The sequence below is a fragment of the Dromaius novaehollandiae genome, chromosome 5 (genome assembly GCF_036370855.1).
Source record: "Dromaius novaehollandiae isolate bDroNov1 chromosome 5, bDroNov1.hap1, whole genome shotgun sequence".
NCBI classification, from domain to species: Eukaryota; Metazoa; Chordata; class Aves; order Casuariiformes; family Dromaiidae; genus Dromaius; species Dromaius novaehollandiae.
This window is the reverse complement of record NC_088102.1, coordinates 62,086,504-62,103,018: the sequence shown is the minus strand read 5'-3', so window position 1 is coordinate 62,103,018 and position 16,515 is coordinate 62,086,504. Positions and strand designations below refer to the sequence as shown.

At 44.3% G+C, this 16,515-nt stretch overlaps 2 protein-coding genes and 2 non-coding genes across 11 annotated transcripts in view; all 4 read right to left on the bottom strand.

The window, feature by feature from the left end:
• Positions 1 to 185: 185 nt before the first annotated feature.
• Positions 186 to 3,465, bottom strand: RPL27A (ribosomal protein L27a). The gene is made up of 5 exons (XM_026104463.2): positions 3,318 to 3,465; positions 3,039 to 3,102; positions 2,573 to 2,648; positions 1,572 to 1,746; positions 186 to 379 (listed from the first exon to the last, which is right to left on the bottom strand). Exons 1-5 carry the CDS (start codon positions 3,318 to 3,320, stop codon positions 251 to 253), a joined length of 447 nt encoding a protein of 148 aa, XP_025960248.1. The 5' UTR covers positions 3,321 to 3,465; the 3' UTR covers positions 186 to 250.
• On the bottom strand, positions 1,087 to 1,218 carry LOC112985725 (small nucleolar RNA SNORA3/SNORA45 family). Its single transcript, XR_003259816.1, has one exon. It is a non-coding gene; the product is annotated as a small nucleolar RNA SNORA3/SNORA45 family (small nucleolar RNA).
• On the bottom strand, positions 2,096 to 2,227 carry LOC112985724 (small nucleolar RNA SNORA3/SNORA45 family). Its single transcript, XR_003259815.1, has one exon. It is a non-coding gene; the product is annotated as a small nucleolar RNA SNORA3/SNORA45 family (small nucleolar RNA).
• A 1,932-nt stretch (positions 3,466 to 5,397) lies between the features above and the next one.
• DENND2B (DENN domain containing 2B) overlaps positions 5,398 to 16,515 on the bottom strand; it is a 189,086-nt gene continuing 177,968 nt past the window's right edge. For all 8 annotated transcript variants that reach the window (XM_026104458.2, XM_064513048.1, XM_064513045.1 and 5 more), the window contains 6 exons: positions 11,529 to 11,706; positions 10,379 to 10,420; positions 9,229 to 9,340; positions 8,072 to 8,311; positions 6,552 to 6,638; positions 5,398 to 6,173 (listed from right to left, as the gene is read on the bottom strand). In XM_026104458.2, coding sequence (XP_025960243.1) covers positions 6,139 to 6,173; positions 6,552 to 6,638; positions 8,072 to 8,311; positions 9,229 to 9,340; positions 10,379 to 10,420; positions 11,529 to 11,706 — 694 coding nt within the window. In that variant the 3' untranslated portion in view covers positions 5,398 to 6,138. The remainder of the gene's footprint in view (positions 6,174 to 6,551; positions 6,639 to 8,071; positions 8,312 to 9,228; positions 9,341 to 10,378; positions 10,421 to 11,528; positions 11,707 to 16,515) is intronic.

Here is a 16,515-nt window from a genome sequence, read left to right as displayed (position 1 = left end):
AAAGATAAAATAACAACTTATTATTACATGCCAAATAAGAACTGAATGCTGGACACTAACCAGGCAGCTCCAGATCATAACCACTAAACAAAAACAGCCAGTAATCACTAAGTGGACAAGACTTAAGTCTGAACAGTGTCTGGAAAAGCCAAGAAAAAAATTTCAGAAACTTCCATAAATCAAAATTAAATTGGCGACAAATTTTACACATTGTCTTTATTCACAAAAGTTGAATAAAACATGAAGGCCTTTATGCCACAAGTACACAAGCACCACCAACTTCTTTGATTTTCTCCTCTGCTCTTCTACTGAAGAACTTTGCTTTCACAATTACTGGCTGTTTGGGCAGCTTCCCCTTGCCCAGGACTTTGTAGTATCCCTAGAAAGAAAAAAAATCCATGTTTGTAATCATCCTTCTAGGCTCCCACATTCAGACCTGTCTTTTAGCATGCACCAGTTAAACCCAAATCAGAAACATCTTGATGTTGTTTAGTAACTGCATCTCCAATATAAAACTGACACAAGTGAAAGAAAAATACTGTGCATGATATAGAGGAGTTACAGTTGTTCAGAGAAAAAGTAGAAACTATACAGTAAATTGAACAATTTTTTCAGTAATTTTGAATATTTGAATCTGGAATTCTTCCAGTACTCCATATACAGAAGATGACTGTGCAAAGGCTCAAAACCAAGTTGCTGGCTTTTTCCCCACTTTTCCAAAGGGCAGAGCAGTCAGCTGTGCTTCCACTACTAACTACCACCCAATTACTCCTGCTCCATGAGCCCAGACATCTGGTATTTCTGAACAGAGCAGAGGACTCTCTGCATCTTACACATACAAATGAAGGGAGTGAGGGGCCACACCACTGCCAAGGCACCTGTGTTTTATCCTGTCTTCCACGTTTCACAGCAATAGCTGTCCTCTCCCACTCATTTTGCTCCTGTCCTTTATATTAAAGGCACACTCATGGCAAAAGGCCCATTAATACTACAGCCTCTAAAGTCACAGCTTGTTTAAAAGAAGTAAAGATGCCAATACAGGCATCTTAATTTGGGATGCAGAACGCATCCACTAGGCAAACTAGTTAGTGTTACTGATTCGGTGGCTGACTGAGATATGAGACATCGCAGCCAGTGAATAGTGATCAGATGTTTATGTCCGAGAACTATAGCACATCAAGACAATCAAATATGTTAAGATGTGACTCTAGTCTCGATATCAAAGAAATCAATTTATATAAATCAGAAAAGTTCTACCATGTTTTTATACATGCTTTCAGTAACAATTTAAACAACTAATCTTTCACCACCTTTCATAATAAGTGAAGTCCTTGTCATTCATCACTCACAAGTATGAGAAGAGTTTCTTGCAGGGGAAAAAAAGATTTAACAGCAAAAATACTCGTGTAACTACTGATATGCTAAGATACATGTATTTGTCCTGAGAAGCTTACTAAGATTCAAGCACTGTAGCTTATATGCAGTTTGCTGTTATATTACTCACATATGCAAAGCTAAATTACACATTAAGTGACAACAAATTGCAGATTTTGATATAAGCAGAAACTTACTGAGCGTACAACATCGATGACTGGGGCTAGTCCAGCCTGGTTTTTGGCGTAATTGAGCCTAGTCTGCTCACTAACGAGCGTCCATAGTTTATCCAAATTGACAGTAGGACAGAACTTTTGATTTTTCTTCAAGTGATAATGCCTCATGCCTACTTTTCCAAAGTAACCAGGATGACTGTGAAAGAGATATATTCCCCATTAAACCACATTTTTAGTTCATCTTAAACAGCACTACAAATCAACACTGAAACAAATGTATTGCTTGTTCAAAGTGATCATAGAAAGATCATTTTATCTTACTTTCATATTGTTCTTTTTATATTAATACATACAGCATTAAAGTGTAATACCCATTACCATCCAAACCAAAGGAAAATTATTTTTCGTAAGAAAATAGTTATTTTCCCTAGTAGAACTTGCAACTCGATCCTTCTTCTGCTGAGTCTGGTCCCACCTTGTATCTCCTAGACAACCCCAACTCACTGAATCCAGGGAGGATGATGCTGCATGAGAAGTTCCAGACCTCCTGTCACTAACCTGGTGACTGACTGAATCAAGAATGGTCACAGCCAGTGAATATAGATTAGTTCTTACTTTCCGAGTACTCTAGCACACCAGGACAACAGGCAGCGTCTAGATGTGACTCTAGTCTCGGCGTTAACTAAAACCAAGATTTCTTACCTTTACGGCATACAGCTAAATAGGATGGAGTTTGGATTTACATAACATTGCGTGTGCATCTTTTCAGCATGGACCAGACTGTAACAGGCAAGTTTGGTAAATTTACTTAATGCCACACTGAGCTCTCAAAGATGTCTGGTTTAAGTGAAAAGGTCTTTGATTTTAGAGGAAATGGGGATACAAGTTGATTGTAGCTATAACATTACATGCCAGAGAGAAAAAACAGGATTGTAGGGAAGTTTAGATGTTTACATACAGAAGTTTGTTGTTACTACTTTGAAAACATGTTTTTTTAGTATGTATTCAAAATGTTAGCTTACTATTTGTCAAAGTTAATCCTGTGATGGTGCATACCACCAGCATTACCACGGCCTCCCGGATGTTTCCTATGTTTGCCTAAAAACAAAAATTAATTTCATTACACTAAAAGTTTTATAAATAAAACACTTGTGCTTAGAGGTATGTTCAACATCGGCTTAAGCCGACTGCTCCGACGGCGGCAGCGCTGCCCCTGCTGCCTGCACCGCACCCGGGTACGAGCCGGTTCCACCAGCGGAGCCCACAAGCGGCCCACCCAGCAGGAGCGGCGGCGGCAGGGCGGCGTAGCAGGCCGAGACGTGCGACGGCACCGGGGAGGCGGCGCGGACGGGCCGGACGGGTGAGGAGCGAGAGCGAAGGCAGGGCCGAGCCGGCGCCCGCGGGGGCAGCTGCCGCCCGAGCGCCCCCGGCCCGCACCCGCGCCCAGCCGAGCGCAGGCAGAGTGGCGGCGGCGCCGCGCCCACTTACCGATGCGGCCGTGGCCGTGGCTGACGTGGCCCCTGAGCTTCCGCGTCTTCCGCAGGCGGGAAGGCTGCGGGAGGGAGAGCGGCCGTCAGCGAAACGCGCCACGAGCCCCCCGCCCCCCGCCGCGGGCCCCGCAGCCCCGAGAGGCTGCGCCGGGCCCCTGCCCCTGCCCCTGCCCCTGCCTTCCTCCCCCTTCCCCCGGCCGCATCCCGCCGCGGAGGCCCGCAGGCCGGGCCGGGCCGGTCCCCGGAGGCCCGCAGGCCGGTGGAGACGCGCACCCACCATCTTTTCGGCGGCCGCGAGGGAAGAGAAAGAGCGCGGCGCTCGCGAGAGCCAGGCAAGCCAGGCGGGAGGCGGGCCACGCTGAGCTCTCGCGATATTTGGCCGGAGGCGGCGGGGGCGGGGCCAGGCCTCGCGAGAATCCCGGCGGCGCGGAGGGGAGAGGGCGGGGCGGGGCGGGGCGGGGCGGCCGCCCGCCGCTTGCGTTTCGCTCTGCTCTGCAGCCCAAGGGGTAACTCGCTGCGCCAGCTCTGGGGATCTGCTGTCAAGTTTGGGGCGAATCTGCTGGTCTGTCACGGTTTCCTACACTGATAATGGGGAGTGAATACTATGCACTTAAACACAGCTCTTTGTCACACGGGAGCAACACTTCCTGCAGCGTTTTAGTGTTTTTCATACTTGTTTTTTATGTATGTTTTATACCAAAAGATTTTATACAAATCTTTTCCAATTCTAAAGCCCAGGTCTCGCTACTGGGCTTGTTTTTCTTCAGGATTTCATTCTTAAACAGTGTACTTGCAACTGCAAATAGTGCTTTCACAAACACTATACAGGGTGGAATAACATACTCTGTATTTTAGTTCATGTGATGCTTTGAAACACATCTTTGGCTAACACTAGGGCTGTCATATATAGCCACGCTACTGAGAATCAAGAAGGCACCTACAAGTTTTTGAGACACGTGACCTCATCTCGTCTGATACTCTTCTCCAATTCACTTTACAAAAACTGGAACAACATGTTGACGGGTAATTTATTATTTGAAAACTCTCTGCTTAGATTTTTAAAGTGCACATGGAGGAAAAGAGCTCCCGGATGGGAGCCGTGTTTTACACCACCACGTTCTCGTACATCAGCATCCTACGGCCATCTCGTTCCTGCGTTTGTAACAACGGTTCCCTCAGCAGCGTTTCCTTCAGCCAGTGATGATGTTTTATCTGGCGTTTCCCCGTTTATTTACCAGCAGCTGTTGTTCATAAAATAGCCAGATTCTACCTATGAAAATGAAGGCTATTCTTTCTGGCGTGAGGACTAAATCTAGAAGTCGTTCTGTAATTTACAGCATATTACAGAGCAACAGTAGAAATGAACATTTGTCATTACATTTTCAATGAATCAAAGGCACTTGGTATTCTACATTTTGCATTCACATATGCTTAACAAGCTATTGTATATACATGAGTGTGAGGGAAGAAAAAGAAAAAGGAAACGACTTCACCTTTTTAGTGAATAAACCCTCAATATTGTTCTATGAGGCTGATAGCAAACCAGAACCACTGCCAGGTTAGGAATTGCGCAAGCCTCAAAGCCAGTCTGATTAAGCAAAGAAATGACGCTGTAAATAGAAAAAAAACCAGTGTTCGTTCTTTTTTTTTTTTTTTTTTTTTCTAAAGGGGTGGAATTTTCATTACCTGGCAGACTTGCAAGTATTTTCAAGTATTTTATGCTTTTGTCTTCAAACTAAGGAAAAGCTTACAGAATAACAACAGCACAGCAGCAGAATCACAGTATGTTATGTTACCAGACTAAAGATACTTCAGTAATACTCACTGCCCTGCAGAATGCACGAACTAACCATTTCTGTCTTGCTGAATGGTCTTCACTGAGATGAAAGCACCACCTGGACAGAAAGAAACTATCATAAAAGATAGGTCATCAGCTCATCAGAAAGTTAGGCAAAGGCTCTGCTACAAGCTCTTGTTGTTCTACTCAAATAATTTAAACAAGATAGCTCAAAATCAACCTGAAAATATCACAGTTCAGGAATAGTATTTATGATATTAACAATGGCAAAAATTAATTTTCTGCTCTATGTAAAGAAAAAAGTCTAAAGAGATCATTTTGTTAGCTTTAAATTAATAGAGAAGTGATAAAATGTCATCTCAGCCCTAGTGAATAACATTAAGTACAAAAAAAACCCCCTACATGTGTGAAACAGCAAACCTATTAAAAGACAGGTTCATAATAATCATTTTGTATTTTAATTACAAATTAATTAAAAACAACAGAAAATTTACTCTGATTTTGTACCTACTCAACAGCAGAAATCTGCAAAGGTTTCCAATGAATATAAACAAACAGATATATTTACACAGTTTATTAGAAACCATACATACATACATAAGTAAAGGATGTACTGTACCTAGTCATTGCAGCTTGCATGTCAAAGAACTGAGATTTCCTCATGTTTAGCAGTCCTAAATGCAGAATGTGTTACAAGTAGTTTACTGACCAGAGTTCAAACCAAGTGGAAGTTTTGTATTGTGAACCAAGTACCTTATTATAAAGTAACTTTGTTATTTCTTTCTTTTAAAATGTATTAGAAGGAAATTAGGAAAGAAATACCAACTCTGCAACATGAAACCAGCCCCCCTGCACACAATCTCTCCCATGTACCCCAGAGTTCATTCATTACCGCAGTATTCAGGCATCAGTGTAGTTCTCATAAACATCCCTTGAAGTCAGTGGTTCTGCTGAGACAGTCAGCTGCACAAAATCAGCTATTCAATTTTGCACCAAGCATAACTCAATTCATACTGAAGAAAAAAAGCACCTGTTATTCTCAGGAATATACAAATATTTACCACAGTTTTCCTTGCTCATTACAAAATCAGTTACAAAAGCTTACAGCACATTATTTACAAATTCTATCCAAATACATAAAAGAATCATCATCTGGCAAACTGTCTAACAGCATCTGTAGTCACTTAAAGCTGTGGTCAGCTTGTTTCATTCTCCTCCCACACCAAAATCTGAAAAGTTGCAGGTGTCTCACGCACAGTGTCATAAATAGTCTTTGGGTTGGTGTTTTGGCAGAAAGGAGTTAATTCTTCTTGTGAAGGAACTTCATTTTGTTTCCTAAAGAAAACAGTGTAAGTCATTAACATATACTGAAAAAACAAGCGAAGTCAAAACTCACTTACCAAATGTGTCTAGTTTCTAATGTAATTGTTACAGAGTGAATCTTCTATTTAATACAAATAGAGATATCCAATTAAAAGAATCCTGAATGGCCAAAGGCTTGTTTTCCAAATGGCAATGAAAGTGTGAACAAGGGTCATAATTAAATCTACTTTTGTCAGCTTTGAGTACATTTTCATTGCTTTCCTTTTGATATTTCTTATCACATATTGAAACCACTGGTTGATTATTTGACTTCATCTCAGGTAAGGCTTTTTTAATTTAAAAAAACCCATGAAAATCCATTTCAGAAATACTTGCAAAGATTTTCCTCACCAAGGCCTCGCAGAAACTTGTTTACTCCACTTTGTTCAGTGTCTGGAAGTTCTTCCAAATACTGTTCAACCCTCTGTTCAAAGAGACCTATAGAAGAGAGTGAAAAAATTGGACTGAAAAAAGCTTTGTCAAGCTGAATCAGTTTCCCTCTTTCCTTTATGCATTCCCAACTTTTTACTTTTACAGTCCCTTGTCTTTGCCTCTAGTACTCAGAAATTTCACTGCGCTGTAAGGGCCCCTTAGGTTTAATAGGGCACTGAGGCTGCTGTCAAGAACCTTAGATGTTATGTCGAAGATAAAGGATTTACCTTTGCTCCCTGTAGGCCATGCAGCAGCCCTGCCACTGCTGCGCCCACCTCGCAGGTGCGCAGGGCCCCGCAGCTTGCCGGTCCCTCCCAGCTCGGCCCCGCAGCCCTGGGCACTGCAGCACGCTAGCTGCCTGCCGGCAGCCTGCCCCACGCACCGCCAGCTAGCTGGACTGCACTCCCTCACTACAACCTCCTGTCTCCTGCCGTCTCAGTCAAAGTCAGGACAGGTCTTCACACAGGCAGTTTCTCTCCCGGTCACCTGGGCCACCACGCGCTCCTGGGCGACGAGCGTGTGTTCCCGCGGTGCCGCAGGAAGGCCCCCCGAGGAAGGCCTCGCTCGCCCAGGCTCGCAGCATGAAGGCCGCGGCTGTGCGCAGCCCAGGGCGAGCCCGGCGCCCCAGGCTGCTGCCTCCGCAGCAGCAGCAAGTGCACGATTGCTCTGCTGGCTGGCTGCAGCTGCTCCTCGGCCCTCGCTGCTCGTGCTTCTCGCGGCGCCAGCACCCCGCAGGCACGCTGCGGAAAGCCGTGGCGCGCCCCGCAGACACAGCAAGGCCACAGGCAGGGCTGCACATCCCGCCTAGCGCCCTGCAGCCCCACGGACCTCCGCGGCGGCTGAGGCCTCTTGGGCCGCCGCCTCCATCGCTGCCGGCTCCTGCCGTGCCGCTAGCGGCCGCGTTCCCCACAGCAGCGGCAGCAGTGCTCGCAGCCCGCCCAGCCCGGCCCGGCCGCACGCTGCCCGCCCATGCCTGCCTCTGAGGCAGACTGCTCCTGCAGGAGAAAACCGCCTGCAGCCTGAGCTCACGCAAGAAAATCTTTCAAATGAATTTAAATTAACCTGTTGATTAACGGAGCTTTATTTTAATACTGCTCTCGCGTTTTCCTTTTGAACTGCACTGGCAGGCACCCCCCGGGCAGTTTCACGTCCCCGTGCGCTGCGCCCATCACAGGCTCGCTCCCTGCTGTGGCACAAACCATTTCTCCTCTGAATGATTATAAGACATTCAGATGGGAAGATCCTTCTGGCTAAAACCTTTCTATTATCACTACTCCTGCTGTCATCTAGGCCCACAAGAAGCGCGCAATGTGTTTCTGGAGATGTGCTAACCACACAGAACTCCTACGTGGCTCTGATGGTGGGTAGTGATGCTAACTGCTGGATCTCCGTGAAAGACAACAAACAGCCTGCACCGCAGCCGGGAAAAGCACCCTTACCTTTTGCCCTGCATTTTCGCAGCTCTCGATCCTGGATGAAGCCAGCAAACATTTGGGATTCCATGAAAACTTCCAAGAAGCGGCGGATACTCTTGGAGGCGACAGATTTGCGGAAAGCCTCCCTTTGGAAGGCACGCTCTCCTTTTTCATTCTGGGTTAGGAACAGGGAATAATGGCCAACTGTCTCCACAAAGAATCGGATAAACACCTCAGACACTAATCCATTCAGGGTGTTACATTCTGCAAAATAAGGCAGCGAGAAGACACCGAAATCAGCCACTACCAAGAGCTCTCAGCATTGTCATCCAACTCTGAGCCAGATACGGTCATCTAGCAGTTAATGATGCTAGGCTAATAACTAAAAGCAGTTGTACCAACTCCTTGAAGCCTTAGATATCAGTCAGATAGGGAAAAGCATAACCGAGAATCAACAAGAACTACAGATTCTCAGGAGATAGCTCAGGAAATTAAAAAGGCTGCCAGTGCTTCACCAAAATTGTACCACTGCTTTTAACTTTAAATCGGTGTGTTCTTGAGAAGCTTCCGAACAGTTCCGACAGCTAAAATGTTTCCTTTGGGGATAATAAACCTTTACCAAGAACTGATCAAAAAGGATATAGAATTTGCTTTTTTATCACTTTTGAGATGTTAAAATAGTTTTACGTATGTATAGCAAAGACAAGTAGAAATAGATTTAAAAACTGAATAGAGGCTTGTTTCATACCTCTTAACCACAGGCATTTGAATTCACTGTAGGCTTTTTTTATAATTGCTGGAGAGAAATATGAACCTGCAGAGGAAATTCAGCCATTCACAAAGTGCTTTCTGCAGGTCTCTGCTTCTCTCTGAACTCCGATGCACACCTAAGCACCTATACTTATCTCGTCTGAATTAAGGCCGAGTTGACTACAAACCTCTGTCTGAGTAAAGGTTTGGAAGTCCTCATGGGAGTGCATGTCATTCACAAAGAAATGTGAATAGGTTGCTGATAACGGATTACTGTTTGTTGATGCCATCAGTCCCACTCCCTATGTTCTGAGATTATCTTTGATGTTGCAAAAGGTATTTGAGTACTGAAGGCCTGTCTTTCTCCTGGATGGAGCCACAATACTACCTACCTGCCTATTTATACGAATCCTGTTTCCAAATGAACTTACCATCATCTGAATCGCTATCTGAATCCTGATTTATCAGTTCATTCTTTCTCTCCAGAGCCTGCTCCAGAGCTGCTTGCAATTTTCTAGGTAATAGTGTATCTTCATCATCCATCTGACAAAAAAAAAATCTTTAGATCAGTCAACCGTGCAGTAACTGCAGCAAATACTTTTTCGAGGTTTAGAATTCTGAAGCAAAGCATTTTGCGTCTGCTGTTGTCATGCCTACATAAATGAAATAATGAAAACCTATGTGTATCTATCACATATTTCCAAATAAAAGTTCATGTCACTTTTAATGACATTAAAGACAGGAAAGATAATCCATAGAGCAAGGTAAATACATATAAGCCTGGAATCAGCTCTTTACACGACAAATGTAATGTAGAATAACCTCACAGGTACAGTAGAGTCCAAATAGTTGTTTTTAACTAAATACACATCATGCAAAGCTTAGCTACATGTATACACAGCTGTTCTAGTTGGTTTGGGAAAACTTCTTTAGTTCTTGGTAGTTCCTTTTACTTATTTTCTGGTATATCTTGTTTCCTGTTTTTCCCCTGCTGCTCTCTTCATCTTATTTAAAGCTTATTCAGGAAAAGTGAGCAAACACAAGAATGCTAGAGGTGCAACCACTATTCACCAGCCATATCTTCCAAGGAATCCTAGGAAAAGAACTAACTCTTTGCCTAAACTGCAGATAGAACACTTTTGAAGTTATCTAGAGCCACGTTACTTTCAGGAGATGGTGATCCTTCCTCTCCCTTTTCACAGGGCTCCTACTTTTCCTAGCCCACTAAACTATTCTTCACCTTTCCTCTTTCGCTCTGGTGACTTTTCCTCTTTAATTTTTGTCCTTTTCACTTCTAGCAATACTAAGTTTTCTTGCTAACATGATGTTATGTTTGGATGTGTTCTTTGCACTGTGAATACATTTTTTCATTTCTTCTGACAGTAACAACCTCAATCCCTTTGGCACACCTGAGGAGCAGTACTTATTTGCAGATGAAACAGAAAATGTGAGTACATTTTTTCCTAATCTCTTATCCACTGCACAGTTCCTGCCAAGTGCCTCTGATCAAAGAAACTTAGCAATACTATAGGACTAAACAGCTTGCTAAACAGGATGGCAACATTTCAAGCTGTACTCTACCTGTCTGATGAATCGATCAGATCCCAGGTTAACCATCAAGGCCTAAAGAAAAGAGAACAGTAAAGTGAAATATAGCTTAGAGTCAGGCAACATTCATTTTGTGTACCTTTACAAAGAGAAGGACTATCTGAATGGTACCAAGTCTCAACATGAATCAAATTCCTACTGTAAAAAAAACCCAAATTGTGTGCTTTTTAAAACAGGAAAATGAAGTTCCTTCTTTAGAGCTTAGAATCTAATTTAATAATTCAGGTACAACAGACCTCATATAAAGGTTAATACACAAAAAAGCTTAAAAGGTTAGGCAGGACATTTTTTTAACCTACGCAAGTTGTCACTATTCATTTTTGTTAGTGTCCAGAAGAAAAGTATTTCAGAGGCATGAAAAGTCTTCAAAGACTTCTGAAGGGTTAAAGTGTGAAATGTTAATGATAATGAAGCAGCAAAGCTGAGAGAAGAAGTTGGGAAGATGTAGGAAGGCAATATTAGGAGAGTGGGAGGAAAAGAGCAGAGATTTACTAGGGCCAGAGGCATAGAGAGCCTTGAAAGTGAGCACAAGAAAAGAAAATTTAAAGAGAAAAGTGACAGGAAAACAGAAGGAATAAAGAGAGTGTGGCTGTGAGGATTTTGGTGGTATTTTTCTAGAAGAACTGAAGATGTATGACTCTCATTTAATTTCCAGTATACTGTTAGCAGGGCCTTAGAAGTCAAAAATAGGCCTTAAAGGTTTTATTTTCTCTCCTGCCTATGACTGCATGAACAACTTCCATTTGCACTAACAGGTATCGTAGCAGTTGGCATTTCATATCTTCCCTCTGTCACTTCATTACGTTGTTCCAGGTTTGAGACAATCAGAACAAATCAGAGTATTTACACTGTCCTTACTTGTTAACAAGATTAACAGTCACTTCTCTCTGGCAAGATGCCAGACATATGAAGGAGTTGGAATAGAGAGAAAACGAAACCCTTTAACATCTGTGCACTCTATTGCAATGTTACCAAGTGGTAGCTGAACATGAGAATTAGGCAGAGAAGAAGCAAAGAGGCAAATTAAAAGTTAAACATATGAGGACGCAAGTGAGAATGCCAGACCCTCTGCAGAGTGAGACTGGCTTTACTCCAGGCAGGCAATTCCGGTGCCAGCTCCTACCTCCTCTACGGGCAGCTCCTTCAGCTTGGGCAGAGAGCTGGAGAGCAGTCCCACCAGGAAGGGGGTAGGGCAGCACACGATGTCTATCATGGATGAAGGCAGGACGGGAATGAAGGTGTGCTGCCAGGAAAAGGGGTACAGCAGAGCCACCACAGCATGCGAACAGCTGGAGAGGGTGCTGAAGAGAGAGGAACAACAATGTTAAGAACATAGCTGGTTCTTAATCCAAAACACCTGCCACCTGCTGATAAACATAGCATATTAAAACACAAGTGCCCCACTGGCTGCCCGTTTCCCAGGACACCTTTCGGTGTGCCAGTTCTGGCTTAGGACGTGCTGGGTCCTGTTCCAGGCCGTACCCCATCTATACTGTGCTGCATGGTGACTCCTCCTCTGTCCTTTACGTGACTTGAAACTGAAGCTAAAAGACTGTTGTCAATTTGTTTCATTACAGCAGACAGGAAACGCTTTAATCTACAAAACAAGGCTGATGTTCCTAACAGCCCTAAACAGCAGCAACTTTTAATGATGATTAAAATAAAAAAGCAGCTTCAGTTCTTAGCTGTTAGGCCATGTCAGTAGTAACAATGCATAATACTGATATTCTTATGTCAAGCACTAATGTACAAATAAGAAAAAATGAAAAAAAATCAAAACTGCAACAAAATATGCTAAAGAAAAATTCTACCACATTTTTTCAATACTTGCGACAAAGGAAATATAGCAAAAGCAACACACTTTCCAAAGCATGTATATTTTTGTGAAACCAGCATATTGTTATTGCAATACATTTTGATGAGGCTTATTGCCCAAATGCTAGGTATAATGGTTTTAACCCTGCTCAGTAAAGTGCTCTGAAATAAACCTGTAAGTATCCCCTAAATAACAAGGCTTCACATCATTTGTGGAAAATATCTCCATTTCATTGTCCTTCCATCTACTGAACCTTTTATAGTCAGGGGGTTTCCAGAAGTTGAAGATAAAGGAACATCCTTATCAAGCTAGTTTTAGCAGCAGGGGAAGAAAGACAGGCTCTTCTTTTCAAAGCTTTGCTTTTGGCCGGAGTTACAATGTCTGCTTTTTGCAAGCTGAAGATGACAGAATTTTGGAATTTTACCCAGCCTAGCGTGACTGAGCTAATTTTCTCACAGTGCAAACTTCTGCTGTGCTTAATGTAGCCACAAAGAACTATAAATAACTAGTAACTTCAGAGCTATTAGCGCTCAAGGATACTGGGGGGAACTGCTGAGCTCTCTTACTGCAAGACTTCTCAGGGACTTTAGGTGGCATCAGATCTCCACTGGAGTAACTCTCACAAGGCTTTTTAGTTGTGGATTATTCCAAGGACAGGAGAACTGTTTCACCTGCTTGTTTGCTTTAATGATTACCCTTTGATATTTACTGAATGGTCAAAGTAAGAATAAGAGGAAAAAGAGAGAGGGTGGGGGAAGAGTGAATGTTTGTCTTTTACTGTAAATAATCTGTAGGGTTTTTACTTGATACTTACTCAAGATCTAGCAGTCACAGCATGTTTTTATAATACATGCAGCCTGATACAGGTTTCTTATAAAATGATGTTTTTATAATTTTTTATGCAGCATGTGATGGTGCTGCCATTGACTCACATTTTGGTCTCTGCAAGCATAATGTTGTGTTTCTGAAGAACTGTGGAGCAGCATGACAGAGACTCTCAGCACAACTCTCGAGCTCACTGTAATGACTCTGCAGTATTTTCAACTGTTACAAATTCAGTCATCATAGAAAAGGGACTAAAAAAAGAACCACGTTATGCTAAAAGCAGGAAGACAAACATTCTTCTAATATTTAGTTAGTATTTTTTTCCTTTCTATAGAATGCCCTTTTGTAACTTGTCCTTTCAGATGCAGTGCTGTGACGTAAACCAGCCCCTACATCCTCTGGTGCGTGCTATTCCCACGCTAGGCCGGGGGAGGCTTCGGGCTCTGGCCCAGGACACTGCTTTCTCCCCGGAGCCAGCTGGGAGAGGGCGGCAGCGGCGCGCAGCTCGCGGTCACGGGGGTCGTCCCGCAGCAGCCCCGCTCTGCCAGCCTGGCGCAGGTCAGGCGCTTGCCCCGCGAGCAGCTCAGCCTGTCCCCTTGCAGGCTCTGCACACGCGGCCTTCACAATACCTCCTCGGAAAGCCTTTCCCCGTGGGAAGTCCCAGGCTGCCCACCCGCGAAACACTCGCTTTTAAATTCAGCCTCCCACAAGGTTCCTTCAAATCCCCGCACCCCGGAGCGCCCTCCTTCGCGTGCGCTGCTCCCAGAGCAGTCGGGGCAGCCACGCACGCTTACCTGCCTCCTGAACCAAACCCTCTCACTTGTACAAAAGTGCCCCGGCCGCTACAGTAGCCAGCAAGAACCATAATTAGAAAGGACACATCTCTTTCTTTGACTCCCATGTGAGTCTTTGCATACCTCTACAGCATGTAGGGTCAAATTCAGAGGTGATGGTTGTAAGGGGACCTCTAGCTTAAATCTCTACAATATTGTTCAAATCCTTTTAAAAGGATATTATTCGTGAGAAATGCGTTTGGTAACTTAAAAAGAAAGCCCTACCCTGGGAAACGAAGTCTGCGCCGCTTCTTCCTTTCAAGATTTGCAACCCACACACTGTCCCACTCTCCTTGTTTATGAGAAATGCAAAGTAAAATCAGACAGCTTGTTTTCTTTAAGGTGGGTGAAGAACAAAAAGTAAACCAAGCAAATACTCACAGACATTAGGTTTTTTAAATATTTTCACTTGTAATAGTCCAGGGCAGTTTCGATAATACAGAGAGAAGGTTTTGAGAGAAGGATTTTTTCATTTGGTTTATGCATTTTTACGGGAACGTTGCATAACGTTCTAGTTGTCATTTCACTGGAAAACACTTCTTATATTACCTATTTGCAGGTAAGTTTACACATGGGCACGAGAAGCGAAACTGTGGCATGAGTCACGTACTGACAAGGAGCATAAAACATCACCTATTTTGGGGTGGACGAGCTGCAGGAGCCATGTGCAAGGGGGAGATGCTGTATGATGCTAGCGGCCGGCCAGCCACCCCGTGCCGGCAGGGAGCCAGCTGTGCCCCCAGTCCCAGCACCGCCTGCCGACGCCGGCGTAGGGCTGGCTCCTTCCCGAGCTCCTGCCCCGCGCCGGGGACGCCCCTCGGCCTCTGCCGGCCTCAGGCACCTCATCGCCACTGAGCTGCCCTGGGGAAGAGGCTGCCTTCAGTGCAAGCGCAGCATGCCTGTCTGCCTGTCGGGTACAGGCTGTCCTGCACACGCTGAGCTGCACGCACTGCATCTGCTAATGATAACTGACTGTGTAAAGGTGACTGTCTTGGTAAGTTTTGCAGGATAAGGGCATTTTCACACATACAGAGGTGTACAGATATTACACAGTCAGACTACCGTACGGCACAGGCCACAGCATTCATCCCTTTACTCCTGTACTCACCCCAGCAATTTTCACTCAGCTAAAGCAAAATTAGTGAAGAATTTCTAGAAAAACATCGAGTTTAAAATTGATTTTAAAAGACAGGCAATCCACCACTTCCACTTCTGCTTTTTCTCCACAGTTATCACCCTGTTAAAAAGTTAAATGTGTGCTTACTTTTGTTTGGAATTTGCCCAGGTTTTGGTTCTTGCTATGCCTTTTCTTTACTAGATTAAAAATACTTCTTTCCCACTCAAAGCTGATTTCTCTTCCTCTGGGGTGTTTTTTTTTCCAAATCATTTTCTCATGATAGCACGTACAGACTTTTCCGTGTCCTGTACTTGGCGGCAGAGATCCAAGGCTCAGACTGACAGGGAATTTAAGGAGTGACCGTGACTCAGCTAAATGGTGGTGATGGCTTGTGAAAATGGCCTAGGCCCATGTCAAAAGTAAGTTAATGTGACTTAACTATGTCCCTTAATGGAAGAAAGATAATCTAACTGACGTTACCACTCGCCTTCTGCACAGACTGCAGCACATACACTGCTGTTACAGCTCAGCCACTGCCCAGCAGCTGGCTAAACTGCCATAGTTTGACTTCACACCAACAAAGAGAGATTTTGCCACACTGAAAGGCATACCACTTCTTTATGCAGGGGCTCTTGAAGCATCTCTGTTCTTAAGGCTAGAGGATATACCTATTTCTCAGCTACTCCTCAGTGAAAAAAACCCTGTATTTCTGGAAATACTGAATTTGGTGTTGCCAGATGCTAGCTTTGTAATCAGTTTAGTCAAGGAGAATGAACACCTACTATCCAGGAAGACGTCTGCCATTAATTTCTGCGTCGGTCAACCAACAAATAACCCCAAATCTAGGTCCTATTACTAACTAGTCACCAATATGTTATCAGAGCACAACCCTGCGCCGGCTCTGGTGCCCTGGCGGCTGGTGCCAGGTCTATGCTATGCAGATGCTCCGGACCAGGCGCATGACTGACACCGATTAGCAGAATCTGGTTCCGTCCATTTCCTTGAATGGAGAATGTAGCCAAAAATGTAAATTCATAAAACTAAACACTGCCTGTGTTTACTTTTCCACAAGCTTTTCATGTTTCTTACTTCTCCCTGCTGATTTTATTACTCTCTCCACATCTACTGAACCCCTTCATCCGTCGCTTTTAATGCACACATGCTCCAACCCACAACTGCTCCACGAGCGAGCTACCTCCCTGCCCACTCCCCTCCGTCCCCACCCGCGGGTTGGAGCCTGGAGGCTCCGTCGTTTCCAGGTGCGACGCCTTGGCGCAGGGGCATACTGCACACCCCCTGTCCCATCGCAGGCCACGGCAGTGCTTTCCAGGGGTACCTCCCGCCCTGGTGCCACTGATAAACTGTAGCAGAAACAGCTGCTTGACACTTCCCTCCTGCACTCCTCAACACCCCTCTAAATCTTGGATTAACTCTAGCCTCCGAGAAAGAGGGAGAGATCTGTGACGACTCTGCAAGATAAAATGCTCTAAGGGATTTGCAGAGGACTCTCTAAAAGATG

What these genes read in the sequence shown, in the direction of transcription:
- RPL27A (XM_026104463.2), bottom strand. An exon ending in CCACGGCCACGGCCGCATCG is followed by an intron (nt 2,649 to 3,038) that starts GTAAGTGGGCGC and finishes TTTTGTTTTTAG; the next exon opens with GCAAACATAGGAAACATCCG. An exon ending in TCATCGATGTTGTACGCTCA is followed by an intron (nt 380 to 1,571) that starts GTAAGTTTCTGC and finishes TTTTCTTTCTAG; the next exon opens with GGATACTACAAAGTCCTGGG.